The sequence below is a fragment of the Patella vulgata genome, chromosome 1 (assembly GCF_932274485.2).
Source record: "Patella vulgata chromosome 1, xgPatVulg1.2, whole genome shotgun sequence".
In the NCBI taxonomy this organism is placed as follows: Eukaryota; Metazoa; Mollusca; class Gastropoda; family Patellidae; genus Patella; species Patella vulgata.
The window spans coordinates 43,027,608-43,042,940 of NC_065879.2; the positions used below are offsets into that span (position 1 = coordinate 43,027,608).

A 15,333-nucleotide genomic window follows, 5' to 3' on the forward strand; every position below is an offset into this window, starting at 1 on the left:
ATGGTTAGATCCAGAGAAGAAAAAGAAGCTGTGGCAGGATGTAGATAAGTAGGCGAGTCGTCATTTAACAAACACAAATTATTAAGGTTAATGAAGCCCGCTATTTGTTTAACTCTGTTATTATCATCCGGACTACCCCAGAGTGAATGATGACCATTGAAATCTCCCGTAATTATAAACGGGAGTGGAAGTTGTGCAACAAGGTCATCAAGATCTCTGGGGTTCAGATGTAAACTTGGTGGAAGATATACAGAGCAAAGTGTGATAGGAATGTGTAGAGTCACCCTAACTGCAACTGCCTGTAAAGACGAGTTGAGGGCGACTTTACTCTGTGGAATATTTCCATTAAGAAAAATGGAAACACCACCGTGTGCTCTACCATCATTATTAGCAAAATGATGATAGGCAACAAAATGTCTGAGTGATAAGACATCTGAATTCTCTAAAAATGTTTCTTGTAAACAAATAGCTAATGGGTTAAATTTTTGAATTAAGATTTGAACTTCATAAAAATTTGGTTTAAGACCACGGCAATTCCATTGAATAATGGAATTTGCCATTTTCTGGGAGGTTTAACAGGACTTCTATGATGTTGTTCGGGGTCATGAATTTCAACAACATCCATAAGAGAGTCCTGAATCCCGAACCTGTTATAGTTTCCGACAGGATCCTCGTCACCCTTCCTGAAATGAAATGAAATGGGGTTTAACGTCCTACTGTTTTGCTCCGAACTGGGCTAATGAAGACGGGCATACGCCATACAGTGTGCTATGAGGGAAATTTTGCCCGGACAGCGGCACTATGGCCTACTCTTATATCGAATTCCAACTGCCAAGGGATCTTTTACGTGCACGCCAATGTGTACACGGGACCTCGGTTTTTCGTTCCATCCGAACAACTAGACAGCTTTCCCTGTCAGCCAATCCCCGGTTATACGTGACAAGGAGTAGGGTCGCCTGTCCAACCTCGTGGGTTTACTCCGGGTCCTCCGGTTTCCTCCCACTGCTAAAGACCCCTACGCGCAAGCGAATTATTGAAATAAAATTAAACCATATGTTAGTCTTGAAATGACCTAGTTTGTGTCGAGTGGACGTTAAACCCTATTTCTCTCTCTCTCTTTTCCTTGTCAGCCCCTCCGTCCTACATCACTGACAAGGGAGAACCACGCCGGAAAATCTGGATGAACTTTCTCGGCCAATTTAGGGATCGAACACCCGACCTCCAGACTAGCGAGCCGTCTTACAGTCTGAGTGCTGAGAGTAATAATTGTGGGTTTTGGAGGAATAATCGGTTTTTGTTTTGACGAGGTATCTTCTGTCTCAGCTGGAAATTCAGCAGGCGTTTGGCAAGCAATAGAAGCGGTTTTCGGCTTGGCTGCAATTGCAAAAGACATTGCAAATGTTGGGGTTGCAGCCTCAACCAGCTTCCTTTATTCAGGGTATGGTATATTTTTTTCTGTTTTCACCTGCTGAACTTGTTTTTCTTTCTTCCATATTGGACACTCTCTAGAATAAGCAAAATGAGGCCCATTGCAGTTAATGCAGTGGTGGTCGAGCTGACAAGAGGTACTTTCGTGACCATCTTGTCCACATCGAGCACACACCGCTTTCCCCTTACACACGTTTTTACTGTGTCCAAAGCGTTGACAATGAAAACAACGCAATGGATTTGGGATGTAAGGGGTAACTGGTATGGCAAGAAAACCAGCTTTAATCATCCTGGGAAGATCTGGTTTATCAAAGGTCAGGATATAGGTGTTGGTTTGGATAATATTACTATTACGTCTGATGGAAATACGTTTGACGTATGTAACACCTTGTGAGGCGAGATTTTCAAGCATCTCTTCCTCACAGCTGCCTTCTAAATCCTGAGACCGAATAACACCTCTTGAAGAATTAAGAGAGTTATGCGGTGCAACTTTAATCGGAATGTTGGCTAAAGTTTTTGATTTTAACAATGAAGTAGCATATGATTCTTTAGCACATTCCACTAACAGAGTACCGTTTCCAATTTTTTTTACGCTTTTGGGCTCACCAGCTAAGCCAGCAAGACCTTTAGCAATCAAAAAAGGAGAGGTTTTAGCTAAGTTGATATCATTCGTACTCTGTATAACCAGAAATCTAGGCCAGGTTCGGGAAGTTTTGTTTGGTATATTATTTGGTTCCAATTCCTCGGTCAACGTACGCTTTAATGAACGAGTCTTCTTCGATTGGGAAGCCATGGGTATAATTTTAAAGATTCATCCCTGCCTGCTCTCCAACCACCAACCGGTTGCAATATCCATGCAGGCTACTGCGCGGATATCTAGCGCATACGCCCTAAGAGGACAGACAGGGATATACTTAGACAAAGTAAAGATTTATTATTTTTACTTTATCCAGTTGACCCAAGTCGCTGCTTTAGAGTGGGCACTCAGGACACAAAGGTAGAGCTGCAATAAATACATTACAGACTTATGAGAAAGATGCGCCTACTCGTCAGCTAAACACGACCAAAGCCGATTGAACAGAGTCGGCCACTCTAACCTCCCGTCTAGGTGAATTGTGGGCCGAAGCAATGTGTTGCAGAAAAAGGGATCGCAAGCCAAATCCCAACTCAATTACCAGGATTCCGCTCTCCACCAATACGGGTCGCAACGCACGGCAAACACGTTGCCCCATTACAGGGATCCTTTTTGTCGCCTTTTACGACACGCAGGACATACGAAGGGTATATTCTTATCACCCCCTACACCCCAGGGGGGATGGGGGTGGGGTATATAGGGGCACTACATTCATATCATGAGATCTGATGCATCAATTACAAACTTGGCTGGCTCTACGCTTAAATCTTGCATTTTCTCACCACGACCTTCTTATTGACCCAGCCCATTGCCTTTTTAAATGCGGGTCCTCTGGCCGTTTTCTGACAAAACAGTGTGTGAAAGGACCAAGGTGGTCCTAGCCAAGGTGGTGGCCTTTAAAATTTTGTATGGGGTGAAGGCCGTAAGTCAAGGTAAAATGTCCCAAAAGTTTTTTCTAACCCTGACCCACGACTTTGACCCAGTTATCTTTTCTAAAGGGCATCTTCTCTGCTTATAATCCGAACTTTGACCTTGATAATACAGCAAGAAATATGTCCATGGCACACATAAACGCAAAGGCCCCGATATCGATTGGAAGTTTGAAGTCGAGGTCACGGTTGGTTAGCGTTGATGACCGGAGGTCACCGTGACCTGTCATATTGGCCATACCTATTTACTTCGTTTCGAACACAGGCCCTCTGCGTTTGACCGTTTTTTGACCCAGCATTGTGTGGCTGAACCAAGGTAAACGTTGATGGTCCTAGGCAAGAAGATGGCCTTTTAAAATGGTTACGGAGTGAAGGTCGTAAGTCAAGGTCAAATGTCCAAAAACTGGCTTTGAAAAGTTCGAGTTCAGTTTTCTGTAACATGACTCGCTGGGCGAGTATGCTGATAGAAACTGCTACATCATATGGTCTAGGAACTCAGACGGTAATCTCTCCGGAATCTAATGAAAATCTGCCCTAAAAGTTTGTAATGATTTCTTTTACAGGCCCCATGAACATTACGCACAGACTAGGCTATTCATGACCCTGACCTGTGCAATTGCTGATACGATTGGTTACTTAAAGGAGCTAAATCGCTAACATTTGGGACCCAGAGATTGACAAAAGTAGGTCGCAACACATATAATACTGTAATATGAATGTATATAAACTGATATACATTCAATGGTTTCCGTTTTTACTCCAATTTCAAATCAGTTATGTTCGGCGAAATAAGCCAGCAGTCTCAAGCGAGTGCAAATTTCTAGCGTCTGGTTATTCCAGTCTACATACGCCGTTTGATTTGGTGCAATGTGTCTAGCCTCGTCCCTCGAGTCTCTTGATACAACTGGGGGCTGAAGAGCATTATGGTACACGATTCGTGTACCAATGGTAAAATGTTTATTTTGTCTTAAATATTGGATATCAAAAGCCCATCTTTTTCCGGTAGGATCATGGATCTTATAATAAGGTCCATGGTAAGACCACAGCATGAATGTTAATTTAATTTGACAAATAAATCGTGTTTTCAATGTTGAAGATTTTGGATGATATTGAGTTAGAGACTTAGCCACTTTAAGCCGAATGATGCAATTAGTAAATTTCCAATCACGTGTAATCTGGTGATGTGATGTTGACACATAGAACCAGCTATGTTTTGGTTCTAGAACTCTTTTTTATATACCCATCTGTCATTCATTTTGATTTAAGTACATATATGTGAATCTAATAACTTGCCAAAGATATTAATTAATACAATCTAATGCCATCATTAATTTCAAAAGCAAACATTCTAGCAATATTGCTACATTCGTCCCTCTATTAAAGACTTTTTGCTCGGTATTAGGTAGAATTATATAAGTATGCTTTCAAAAAGAAGTTATCAAAATTGCGTCGTTCGAAGCGTATGTACAATTTTCAGTGCAAAGGTGTCATTGTTTGAAGAAAATCGGATAAACTTGAAAGAAAAACAGTTTCAGACTTTGAAATATTTGTAGGTAATCCGGGAACATGAAAGTAGTTCCAATGGCGGACTTAGTCATACAGCCGAGGCTAGATGTAGGGTACTCAATCTAATTAAACTACAGATGTATATTTCGTTTCGTTTTTTATACTTTCGATGGCCTACACTACATGAAGATCTGACAAGTTATAGCGATAGGTCACGTCAGGGGTCAAAAGACCGACTTATGACCCTTTTGACGTCAGACATTTGATTAACCAATCAGCATTGATGTTAATAGTGGATTACCCACAGTTCCGTGAAAAACACGCCTAAAGCTCGCCGTAACAGACCGTTTCATTGGCGTATCCCGGACACCATTTAGAACACGAGTTAAATAACAACTCTTCCAGATCCAAGTGTAGTAAAGACAAGTAAAACGAAATTTTGAACTATAAAAACGAAACGAAATAAGATCTGTGTTTTAACCAGTTTGGTAGGGTACTGGAATCTGCTGAGGTTTGCCGAGTGATCTTAGAAGGTGATAAAAAAATCACAACAATAAGGGCGATAATCCAGATAAAAAAACGTTAAAAGCTTAAAAACTGTAAGTTTTAGCGACTAATCGGAATTATTAAGTTATGTAATTGTACAATTTATAATATATTAATACAATACCCCACTCAAGAAATGCAAAACAGGTAGGCCTATGCTGAAGAAATCGTACTATGGAAGTGTAAGTTTGAACATTCTAGCTCAATTAGGAGAGTTATTGTGTTCCAAAGTCTCGTCCAATCAAATTGCTTATCGCTCTGATTACCCCGAGCAACACATGCTCATTATCGAACTTAGTCAAGGTAGATGTAATGAAACAGTATACCAAGTTTCATCACTCTCACTTAATTAGAACTAAAGTTATCATGTCCCAAAGCATCAACCAATCAAATTTCTTATCTCTGCTTACCCTAAGCAGAAAATGCTCATCTTCGAACCCTGGATCAGGGCATTGACCTAATAAACACCTACACCAAGTTTAAACATTCTAGCTCAATTAGAAAGAGAAGAGAGTTATTGTGTCCCAAAGAGTGTGACGCACAGACGGACGGTCGGACGCACAGACAGAAGGATGAACCCATTTTAATAGTCCCCTGCTTATAAAAGCCACCAGGGTTTTAGAGGCATTTGAAAAAAACATAAAACAAGTTTTCTGAACAAGCATGAGAAATACAATTATTACTCAAAACTCTCCACTTCTAGAACTCTTTATTTGAGTCCAAAATAAAACTGTAGATTTCACTAATTTCATCAATCTGTTTCTTAGTGGTAATGCAAAAGCCTTTATAAGGCCCAAAAATAGCACATAGTAACACAAACTGGTCTGGGTAGAATAGGTGACTTTTACTCATTTTAAGTGAATAGAGTTTTCAACTCAAATCAAAACTATGTTGTAAACAAAATTTGACATCCACTAGTAATTTTTCCAAACAAAATATTAATAGTATAGAGCTTTCAATGCAAATCAAAGAGGTTTAGCTCCTTTAAATTATTAATAAGTAAAAATAAAACAAAACAAGATTTTTGTGTGATAGATATACATTTATAAAACACAAAACAATTTATTAATTACATACCCATACATTATATTAATGATACAGAAATAACACAACACAGAAATCTATTTTATATCATGAAAACATCCTAAAAATTTCTTACAAATAATAATGAAATGAAGAGGCACATGTATACAACACAATCAATGCATTATATAAGGTACATGACTATAAGAGTATATTTCATTGACAATTATCCAGTTTTTCTTTGTCAGTCAATGTAAATGCAATGCTAAATTTTTACATACAGGAAGGGGTATTTAATATGTTTACGGTACTAGTGCTGATTTTTTAAACACTATATTTGGATTTTAACCATTGATGGATCCAACTTGGTTGGCAAAGGCCTGTAACTTATTAAGGTCCCTAGTTCAATATTACTGAATAGTAAAAGTGTAATGTACTTTCATGATTGTGTTTGAAATCAGATGCCAACAGTAACTGTGTTAAAATTTCAGCAGGTAGGCTTAATTCCACTTTTAATTCAGTTGTAACTTATATTCAACGACAGCTGGAAATGATAAACTCTTTAGGCAATCTTATGATTTATAAATATTATTATATTAGAAATACATAGCATCATTTGTCTGTCCGTCAAAACTTACATTCTGTTCTCTTGAATTGCATAATTCTGACCAGAAATTTTGTCGGCCAATGCAATGAGATAAAAATATTATCAATACCTTGGAATTATGATAACATATTTACAAATCAAATAAATATTATGTACATCTTAAACATATTATAAACATTTTGAACAAAAACTGAAATTTTAAAACCCCACAATTATTTGACAATGAAAAGTTCAAGAATGCAAATATACAGAGTTTTGATATAGCTTGTATCATCTCTCCAGTCACAATAATTTATTATAAAGGAGAACATACACAGCTCATATGAGAGAAAAGTTGAATAGATTATCAATCTTAATTCTTTTAAAAATGTGGTGCCACACGAAATAAAGAATCAGCATTACATTATCTAATATCAAAAACATTTAAATGGACAAACATATAAAATATCAACAATACACAGATGATGAGCTACGATTTATCAAAATAAGATTTATCACATGGTTTTTTTTCAGTCAATCAGATAATACTGTTATGTACAGGAAGTGGCATCATACTACTGTAGCTGACTATTCCTCCAAATCAAACCCTCAGATAGCTGGTTTAAGTTTGATTTTTCATACGTTCAGTCTACAATAGCATATAGACAGTTCTCTTTATAACTTTAGCATCTGAAATGAAGAAAATAATTTAAAGAAATATAAGAACTGACATATATATACATTAGAAATTATTTTTATTGGACTTGAAAATACAACAGGCTTGGCTTATATAACATCAGGTAAACAAGAAATGGCTCAGAAAGCATAAGGAATACAAGAATGATAATGCATCTTTTTATCTTTAAAGGTATGTTAAAGGCTATAGCAGCATATATATGTCCTATCAACATTTATTATCAACATTTATTATGTCAATCTGACAAAGCATTTATGTAGGCTCAATTACATGTAACTTATCTCAATCTGACAAAGTATTTATGTATGCTCATGAACATGTATTTTAGAGATGAAGATAACACAATTCCAATTACCCCAATAATCAAAGCCAATCTTACAGAAAATTCTGCAAAATGTTTTTGATTATCCAGACAAATGTCACAGGCATGTTTTAAAAGTTAATGGAGCAACCTGCTGAGTAAACAGAACAAATATAACATAATATTTTTTACTAGATAGCATCATACATCATACATCATCATGATTTCATCCAAGTAATATTTTCATATTTCACAGTATAGATTAATATACAAACCTAATTGGCTGGTTGTTATTTACTATGATTGGGATTGCATTTTGTTACCAAGTCTCATATGATTATCTAGAATCTGAAACATTTCTGAAGGTGACGGAATACGACCAGTTTCTAATTTTGACCATATGGGGACATCTGAAAATGAAGAAAAAACTGTACGGTAGTGAAAAAAAATGATCAGATGATTTTCCTAGGAAACAAAACTACATCCAAATTTTCAAAACACTGAATAGATATATAGAGAATCTCCTACTAGTCTTTTTTGATATCAAAAAATATCAACACAAGTTGATAAAGTAACAACCAAAAACGAGGGTTTTTTTTTACTTTATCAACGAGTGTTGATATTTTTTGATATCAAAAAAGACGAGTAGGAGATTTTATTTATCACCCAATCCCTTCTTACATGCACAAATAGATAAATATAATTCTTTGCTGTAGATTTCACTTTTACTGAACATTACGGTGTAGTGATACATCATTTTATGACAGCAATTCAACCATTGCAAAGTCCTTTATATTGGTCCAGGGTTTCCATCAAGGTCAACTGAATAACAATAGATCATTTTTAATACAAAAAAAGTTACTTTTAAAAAGAAATGAACTGTTCTTTGAACTGACCAATCAAATTCATGTAAAGCGATATCTCCTAAGGAGATATAGCAGTAGATTATGAAATATATCACACAAGCGATATCTACTGTAGAATGTATTATTGGGTGATAAATACTGTTACTTGTTCCAAGCTACTTACAGTGGGGCCTTGCTTCGCACTTTGATATTTTAGATTGTCTGTATGCATTGTTCAGTGTTTTGAGGCACTGTCTATAGAAGAATTACAGATAATCCAACTTTATTATTTCTTTCTAACTCTTGGGTCACCTTACCAGTAAATATCATTTGATCATTTCATATAATAAGTTAAAAATACCCCTTTCAAAGTAACACCTTTGTGTCTTACAGGTATGATTTGGGTATAATGAATTCAAACTTTAATGTGGCTATGCTGGCACTATCCTGTGTTAGTAAGGCTGCGTTTCCACCAAGTTTCACGTGACACGAAATAGAAACATATGATTTTGGTAGGAACCGTTTCCATCAATGTCACTTTTCACATTTCACGCGTGAAATGACACGTTTTTGAAGAATGAACATGTTCATTCTTTTTACCCGTGTCATGTTTCACGTCTGTCCGATCTGGGGTTTCCCCTGGGTTTTCCACAGCTTTTACTTTCCCTTTTGGTAACTCCACGTGTTTGTATCGAATGTAAAAAGAGCCTGTGTTTTGATCGTCTAAAATTAGTTATTTACGCTTGTCCTAAACATGAATGACTATAAGCACAACCTGCCTTTTGCAGAAGACCCCACTTCTGTGGGACCCCAGAAATAAAGACTATAAAAACAAAGACCAAAGAAAACAGGTGTGGGAGAAGATTGATGAAAAGCTACAACCACCAGTAGAAGGTATTTAATTTAATTAAACATAAATCAAGAAACAGATGTATGAACTTGGATTGAACAGTTTTGGCTTGCATATAGTTTCATTTTTGTTACCTTTCTAGTCCTCGAGAAGAAGAACATTTCGGAACACATTCTGATCTTGCCACATGACACTACCGCGAGGATCGTTGAAAAATTCTGCAATCAAATCACAGATTTCTGTAGCCTCATCCGAGTTTCTGCCACCTTGCTGGGGGCGCAGATTAATTAATCCTTGTTCATTGTTAGGCCTGATGTCATATGTAATTTCTGATGACCGATCTATCATATGTCCATCTCTTCTACGGATAAAATTGTGCAGAACGGAACATGCATTAGTAACTGTAATTGCTCTGTCTGGCTGTAGGCGCTGGAAAATCTCAAACAAGAATTTCCTCGTCAGATGAGTCTGAACCGTCACCCATCACGAACACAGGACGAATGACATGTGACATGTTCGATTTGAAATCCAGTGGAAACCCCTAATGTCACGTATGACGTGTCATGCATGACACGTGATACGTGACACGTGAAATTTGGTGGAAACGCAGCCTAAGGCATTAACATAATAGCATGACAAACTTTCAGCTTATATACTACATGTAGATGTGCAAAGTTTATCTCCATTTTTGTAACATCCAAAATGGTTATAAACTAGTTTTCTTTCAGCCTCAAGGATGCAAACATTTTGTGCAAGTTTGATAACTTTTTATATAGTAAACAGGAACTTTCTCACAAGGACATCCTGGGAACTGTGTTGCATTAATAGTCATTACCGGTAATTGTCAATTTTCTTCATTAACTACTCCACCAGATACAAAAGCATCCTATAGCGAACAAACAAACTTCCTCTTTTATATAATTATTTAGATATTTATATTATAAGTCAAATTGAAAGATAGATTATGCTTTAACTGCGGGCTTAAGAATGCATCTCCCGAACTGTAATGAATATATGCAATATGGACACAGCCCACCATTAATTCCTATGCTTGTTAGCCCCCGAAGTAAGGGCCAAATTTATTTTTAGTCTTTCTCTCTCTTTCCCTCCCCCCATCCACTTTTGCATGACGATCTTTGCTAACTTTTTGGTTTAGTAGGCGGAAAGATAAGAGAGTTAAGAGATTGATTGGTCAGGTTGGAATGTAGGGTGGACAGATGCATGTTTACTTGTATGCAACTTCCAGTTTGTGTATCTCAAGTTTTTCATGGTGAATCTATATCTGCTTTTAAGCAAGGGGTTGCTACACGTTGCTCCATCTGTGGTAGAAAGCATTCAATCCAGGGTTCTTAATCCATTTTGAAATGAACTGGTCAAAATTGGGTCAAATGAGGTCCTGGTATGGATATGGGTTTAAAAATTATAATATTCCATTCCCTTTTGCATAACCAGACTTCAGCAAAAATAATTCTTGGTAATTTGTTATATGGAATGTTATGAACTTCAACCCCTCGAAAACTTATGAACATCATGGGGATATTAATGATTTGGTACAATTTCTCCGGTTCCTGTTCAATATGGAGTTGCATCCCTTTGACATCGATAAAGAAGTGGTTTAATGTCCTATTGTTCTGCAATGATAGGGTTAGTGAAGACAGGTGTATGCCATGCAATGAGGGAAATTTTGCCTGGACAGTGGCACTATAAGAAATTTTTTGTCCCATCCTAGCGAATAGATGCTGTCCTAATCAGGTCCTCTTGTCTTGCCCCACTGAAGGAGCAACCAAACTGGAATATTCCGGGGAACTTTCTCAGCAACGAGACTGAACCCTGCACATCCTAGTTAGTGATCCAATAGTTGGTACTAACATCAAATACTGCTAAAATGGACATACAAATACATGTAGGAATAAATTATGATTTGTCCATAAGTACTATTCTTGCAATTGCAAGCAAACTTCAATATTATACTAACCATTAAGCGAAATTTCAAATGCACCAGTTGATATTAACTGTCCTTCTATGGCATTACTGATAAAAAATATCATTAAACAGGAATAAATCTGAAAATATTTCATCAAATACATGTAAGTTATAATAGATAAGAAGACTAATCAACAATTAAAAAACAGTTCTAAAATTAAGTTATGGTGACCTTTTTTTGCAGTTATTTAGTACATTTATTCATTTACTCACTCATGGCAATGTCTGTTAATCGCTGCAAAAGTTAGTTTAATTTACAAAAAGAAACCCTTTAGAATTGTGGAAAATCCCATCAAAGTCAAAGTCAGATATTTTGGAATATACATGTAACACAGAAAAGTCAGTATAATATAATTATGCTTATGATAAAATGAAACCAGTTACTTACCTTATTTTGAGCAGCCCATTCATAAAAATTAGGAGTAGGCATATTGAAAAGAGTAAAAGGGTTATGGCCACTGACCACAAAGCCAATAAGAACCAGCTTTGCTATGCTGAGGATTTGAGAAATCAAAGCTCGGACAGAAGGAGCGGGATAATGTCCACCTTCTATCGTCAAGCTAGGAAATCTCTGGTGAATGGCCTCTGCATATTGGTCAAAGGCCTTCTTATACCCTCAGGAAACACTGAAAATAGAAAAGAACATTTGATATATTGTTTATTGTATCATTAGATGATTGATATATACATGATGGGGGCTTGTTATATTAGGCCCCAACCAATAGTAAGCAAAGTCGCCCATGTTAGTTCTAATACACGTATCATTACCAACAAATCCAGCAGAGAGAGCGAGAGAGAGAAATAAGGTTTCAAGTCCACTCGATATTTTGGGACTAGCAAATGAATCAATTTTATTTCAATAATTCATTTTCTCATAGAAGTTTTTAGCAGGGTGAGGAAACGGAAGGCCCCAGAGGTTGGACAAGTGACCCCACTCCTTCGCCTTGTCACACACAAGCAGGGAATCGAAACCATGCCACCTGACTCAATAACAGACCGTCTGATTTAAAGCACACATTAAACCATTCCGCCGTCCAATCCCCCACGCCTAAATGAACAATGATCAAGAAGATCAGATGATACGTCATGTAGAGTAACGAGCTATGGAAATCAATCAAAACCCCCCAGGCTTAAATAAACAACGACCAAGCAGATCAGATGATACAGTGTACATGTAGCTCCATATATAACCAGCTATGGAAATCAAACCCCTCAGGCTTAAATAAACATTGATCAAGCAGATCCGATGATACAGGTAGCTCCATATGTAACCAGCTATGGAAATAAAAACCCCTGGCCTAAATAAACAATGATCAAGTCAAGTAGATCAGCTGAAACATGTACATGTATGTAACCAGCTATGGAATTCAAAACCCCTCAGGATTAAAGCTACATTAGTTAAGAGTTTTATAAAGAGTTGGACATTCTTGCTATAATAATTCAAATATAGATGATAAAAAAAGAAAATGTTGAAAATTTCTGTCAAATTACTTTGTTCTGAACGGAATTGTCACTGTTAGAAGTTTGGACTAACTGGTCAGATTTTGAGCCATTTAGAAAAAAATGGATGTCAGCTGTTTCGTAACCTGACTGTTTCGTACTTAGTTCATTCGTGCCTCACATGAGCCGTTTCGTACTTCACTTCATACCTTTTCCTATGTTGTTGAAATCAGTTAAAAGAAATTGAAATAAAGGTGAAACGATTTGATCAAATCCAACGGCTACGCTAAATTTATATTACACAGCCTGCCCAATAGTAGTAATTCACACACAATTAAAGGATACATTTATACTAAAATTGCTTCAGCTTTTCACTAAATTTACATCGGTTACGATTGAAAGCCATTTTCATGCAGTTGGGTTTCAATAACAGAATTACCCCGTGATATGACTGTATATACGGTCCATGGTATAACAGAATGGGTTCAATAATCAACCCCGGATTAAATACTTTTTCATTGGTTTTTTAAACTGCTTTAACAATCACCAATCAACTGTCGTCAATAATCACAACTCACTCAGCAGAATGGGTTCGATAATCAACATCAGATTTAAAGAAAGGCAGGTAATCTATTATTTCAATTTCTTTCAACAACATATAGATCTATTTTAATTTCTTTCAATTCATTTCAACAACATATAGGAAAAGGTACAAATCAATTTGAGGTACAAATCACGTGTGTATTCTAATTCTCGTTCGGCAGCCATTTTTATAAATTTAGCGCAGCCTTTAGATTTAGGAGAAGGAACTAATCAATTTGAGGTACAAATCTCTTGCATATTCTAATTCTGGTTCGGCATATTCAATTTCTTTCAACTGATTTCAACAACATAGGAAAAGGTACGAATCAATTTGAGGTACGAAGTGAGTTACGAATGAACTTCGTACCTTTTCCTATATATATGTTGTTGAAATGAATTGAAAGAAATTAAAATAAATCTATATGTTGTTGAAAGAAATTGAAATAATAAACGATTACCTGCCTTTCTTTAAATCTGATGTTGATTATCGAACCCATTCTGCTCAGTGAGTTGTGATTTTTGACGACAGTTGATTGGTGATTGTTAAAGCAGTTTAAAAAACGATTGAAAAGTATTTAATCTGGGGTTGATTATTGAACCCATTCTGCTGAGTGAGTTGTGATTATTGACGACAACTGATTGGTGATAAGCGATTAAAAACGATTGAATATACTAAGAATTCCAAAATCAATTTAACTCATTGTAAGGTGAAACTGCATGCTTTCTGATATGGTTGGGTTATTTGTGCCTAGAAACAGAACGCAGCAATTAAGTCTCCAAAAGGTGCCTACGTGTGAAGATGGGCGTACATGTTTCTTTGATCTGTTATATCATGGACCGTATATACGGTCATATCACAGGGTAATTCTGTTATTGAAACCCAACCGCATGAAAATGGCTTTCGATCGTAACCGATGTAAATTTAGTGAAATGCTGAAGCAATTTTAGTATAAATGTATGTGAATTACTACTATTGGGCTAGTTACTTTAGTAACGTAAATTGTAGAAGGCGTAAATTGTATCGGCTCTGCCTTCTACTACGTTACTGTCAGCTGCTAATGACAACTAGTATGAAAATAAGGCTTTTCACCCATCTCGGTTCTAAGACTATTTTGGAACCCTTACCGTCTATTTTTCACTGTGATTCTTCTTTGGTCGCCAAAAGGAATCATTTCTTGTCACATCCAACACAAATTTATAAAAATCCAACACCATTTTCATGTAGAATTACGCGATACAAAAACATAAACAACTTTCATTTGAATTGGGCCGCCATGTTCAAACTAACGCTCAGCCAATATTCCAAATTTAGGAATGGAATTTTACCGTTGGATTTTCATAAATTTGTGTCGGATGTGGCAAGAAATGGTTCCTTTTAGCGACCAAAGAAGAATCACAGTGAAAAATAGACGGTATGGGTTCCAAAACAGCCTTAGAACCGAGATGGGGAAAAGCCTTATTTTCATACTAGTTGTCATTAGCAGCTGACAGTAACGTAGTAGAAGGCAGAGCCGATACAATTTACGCCTTCTACAATTTACGTTACTAAAGTAACTAAAGTAACAAAATTATTACAAATTGAAATACAATTATGCATTCATGCCGAGAAGTAAGCCTACTTACCAATACAAAAATTTGAGTGTGGGACCAGCAAAATGTACCAGATTTGGTGCCTTTATGTCCTTTTGTTTATTAATTGTTGAATGGGTCTCTTGGGACTGGGTTATGTCCCTATATGTTAAAAATAACAGGGCGACAAATAGTCCCACCATGGACAGGTGATTCAAGTCCGCCATCTTTCACGGTTGCTAAAAAAAATGGGGTGCCCCGAAATATCAGTTTACCGAAATATTTCTAAATACAATGAAATTATAAAATATATTGTGCTGACGTTTTTTCATTTAATCAGATTATAAAATAAAATTGGATGTAAAATGGAAAATTCTAATATGAATATATAATGAATAAAATAGATAATTATAC

General features: G+C 36.5%; 1 protein-coding gene across 1 annotated transcript; it reads right to left on the reverse strand.

Moving 5' to 3' along the window:
• Positions 1–7,038: 7,038 nt before the first annotated feature.
• Positions 7,039–15,163, reverse strand: LOC126820194 (selenoprotein T2-like). The gene is made up of 5 exons (XM_050548069.2): positions 14,974–15,163; positions 11,717–11,954; positions 11,321–11,408; positions 7,926–8,060; positions 7,039–7,342 (listed from the first exon to the last, which is right to left on the reverse strand). The coding sequence occupies exons 1-4, from the start codon at positions 15,144–15,146 to the stop codon at positions 7,948–7,950; spliced, it is 612 nt and encodes a 203-aa protein (XP_050404026.1). The 5' UTR covers positions 15,147–15,163; the 3' UTR covers positions 7,039–7,342; positions 7,926–7,947.
• Positions 15,164–15,333: the final 170 nt, after the last annotated feature.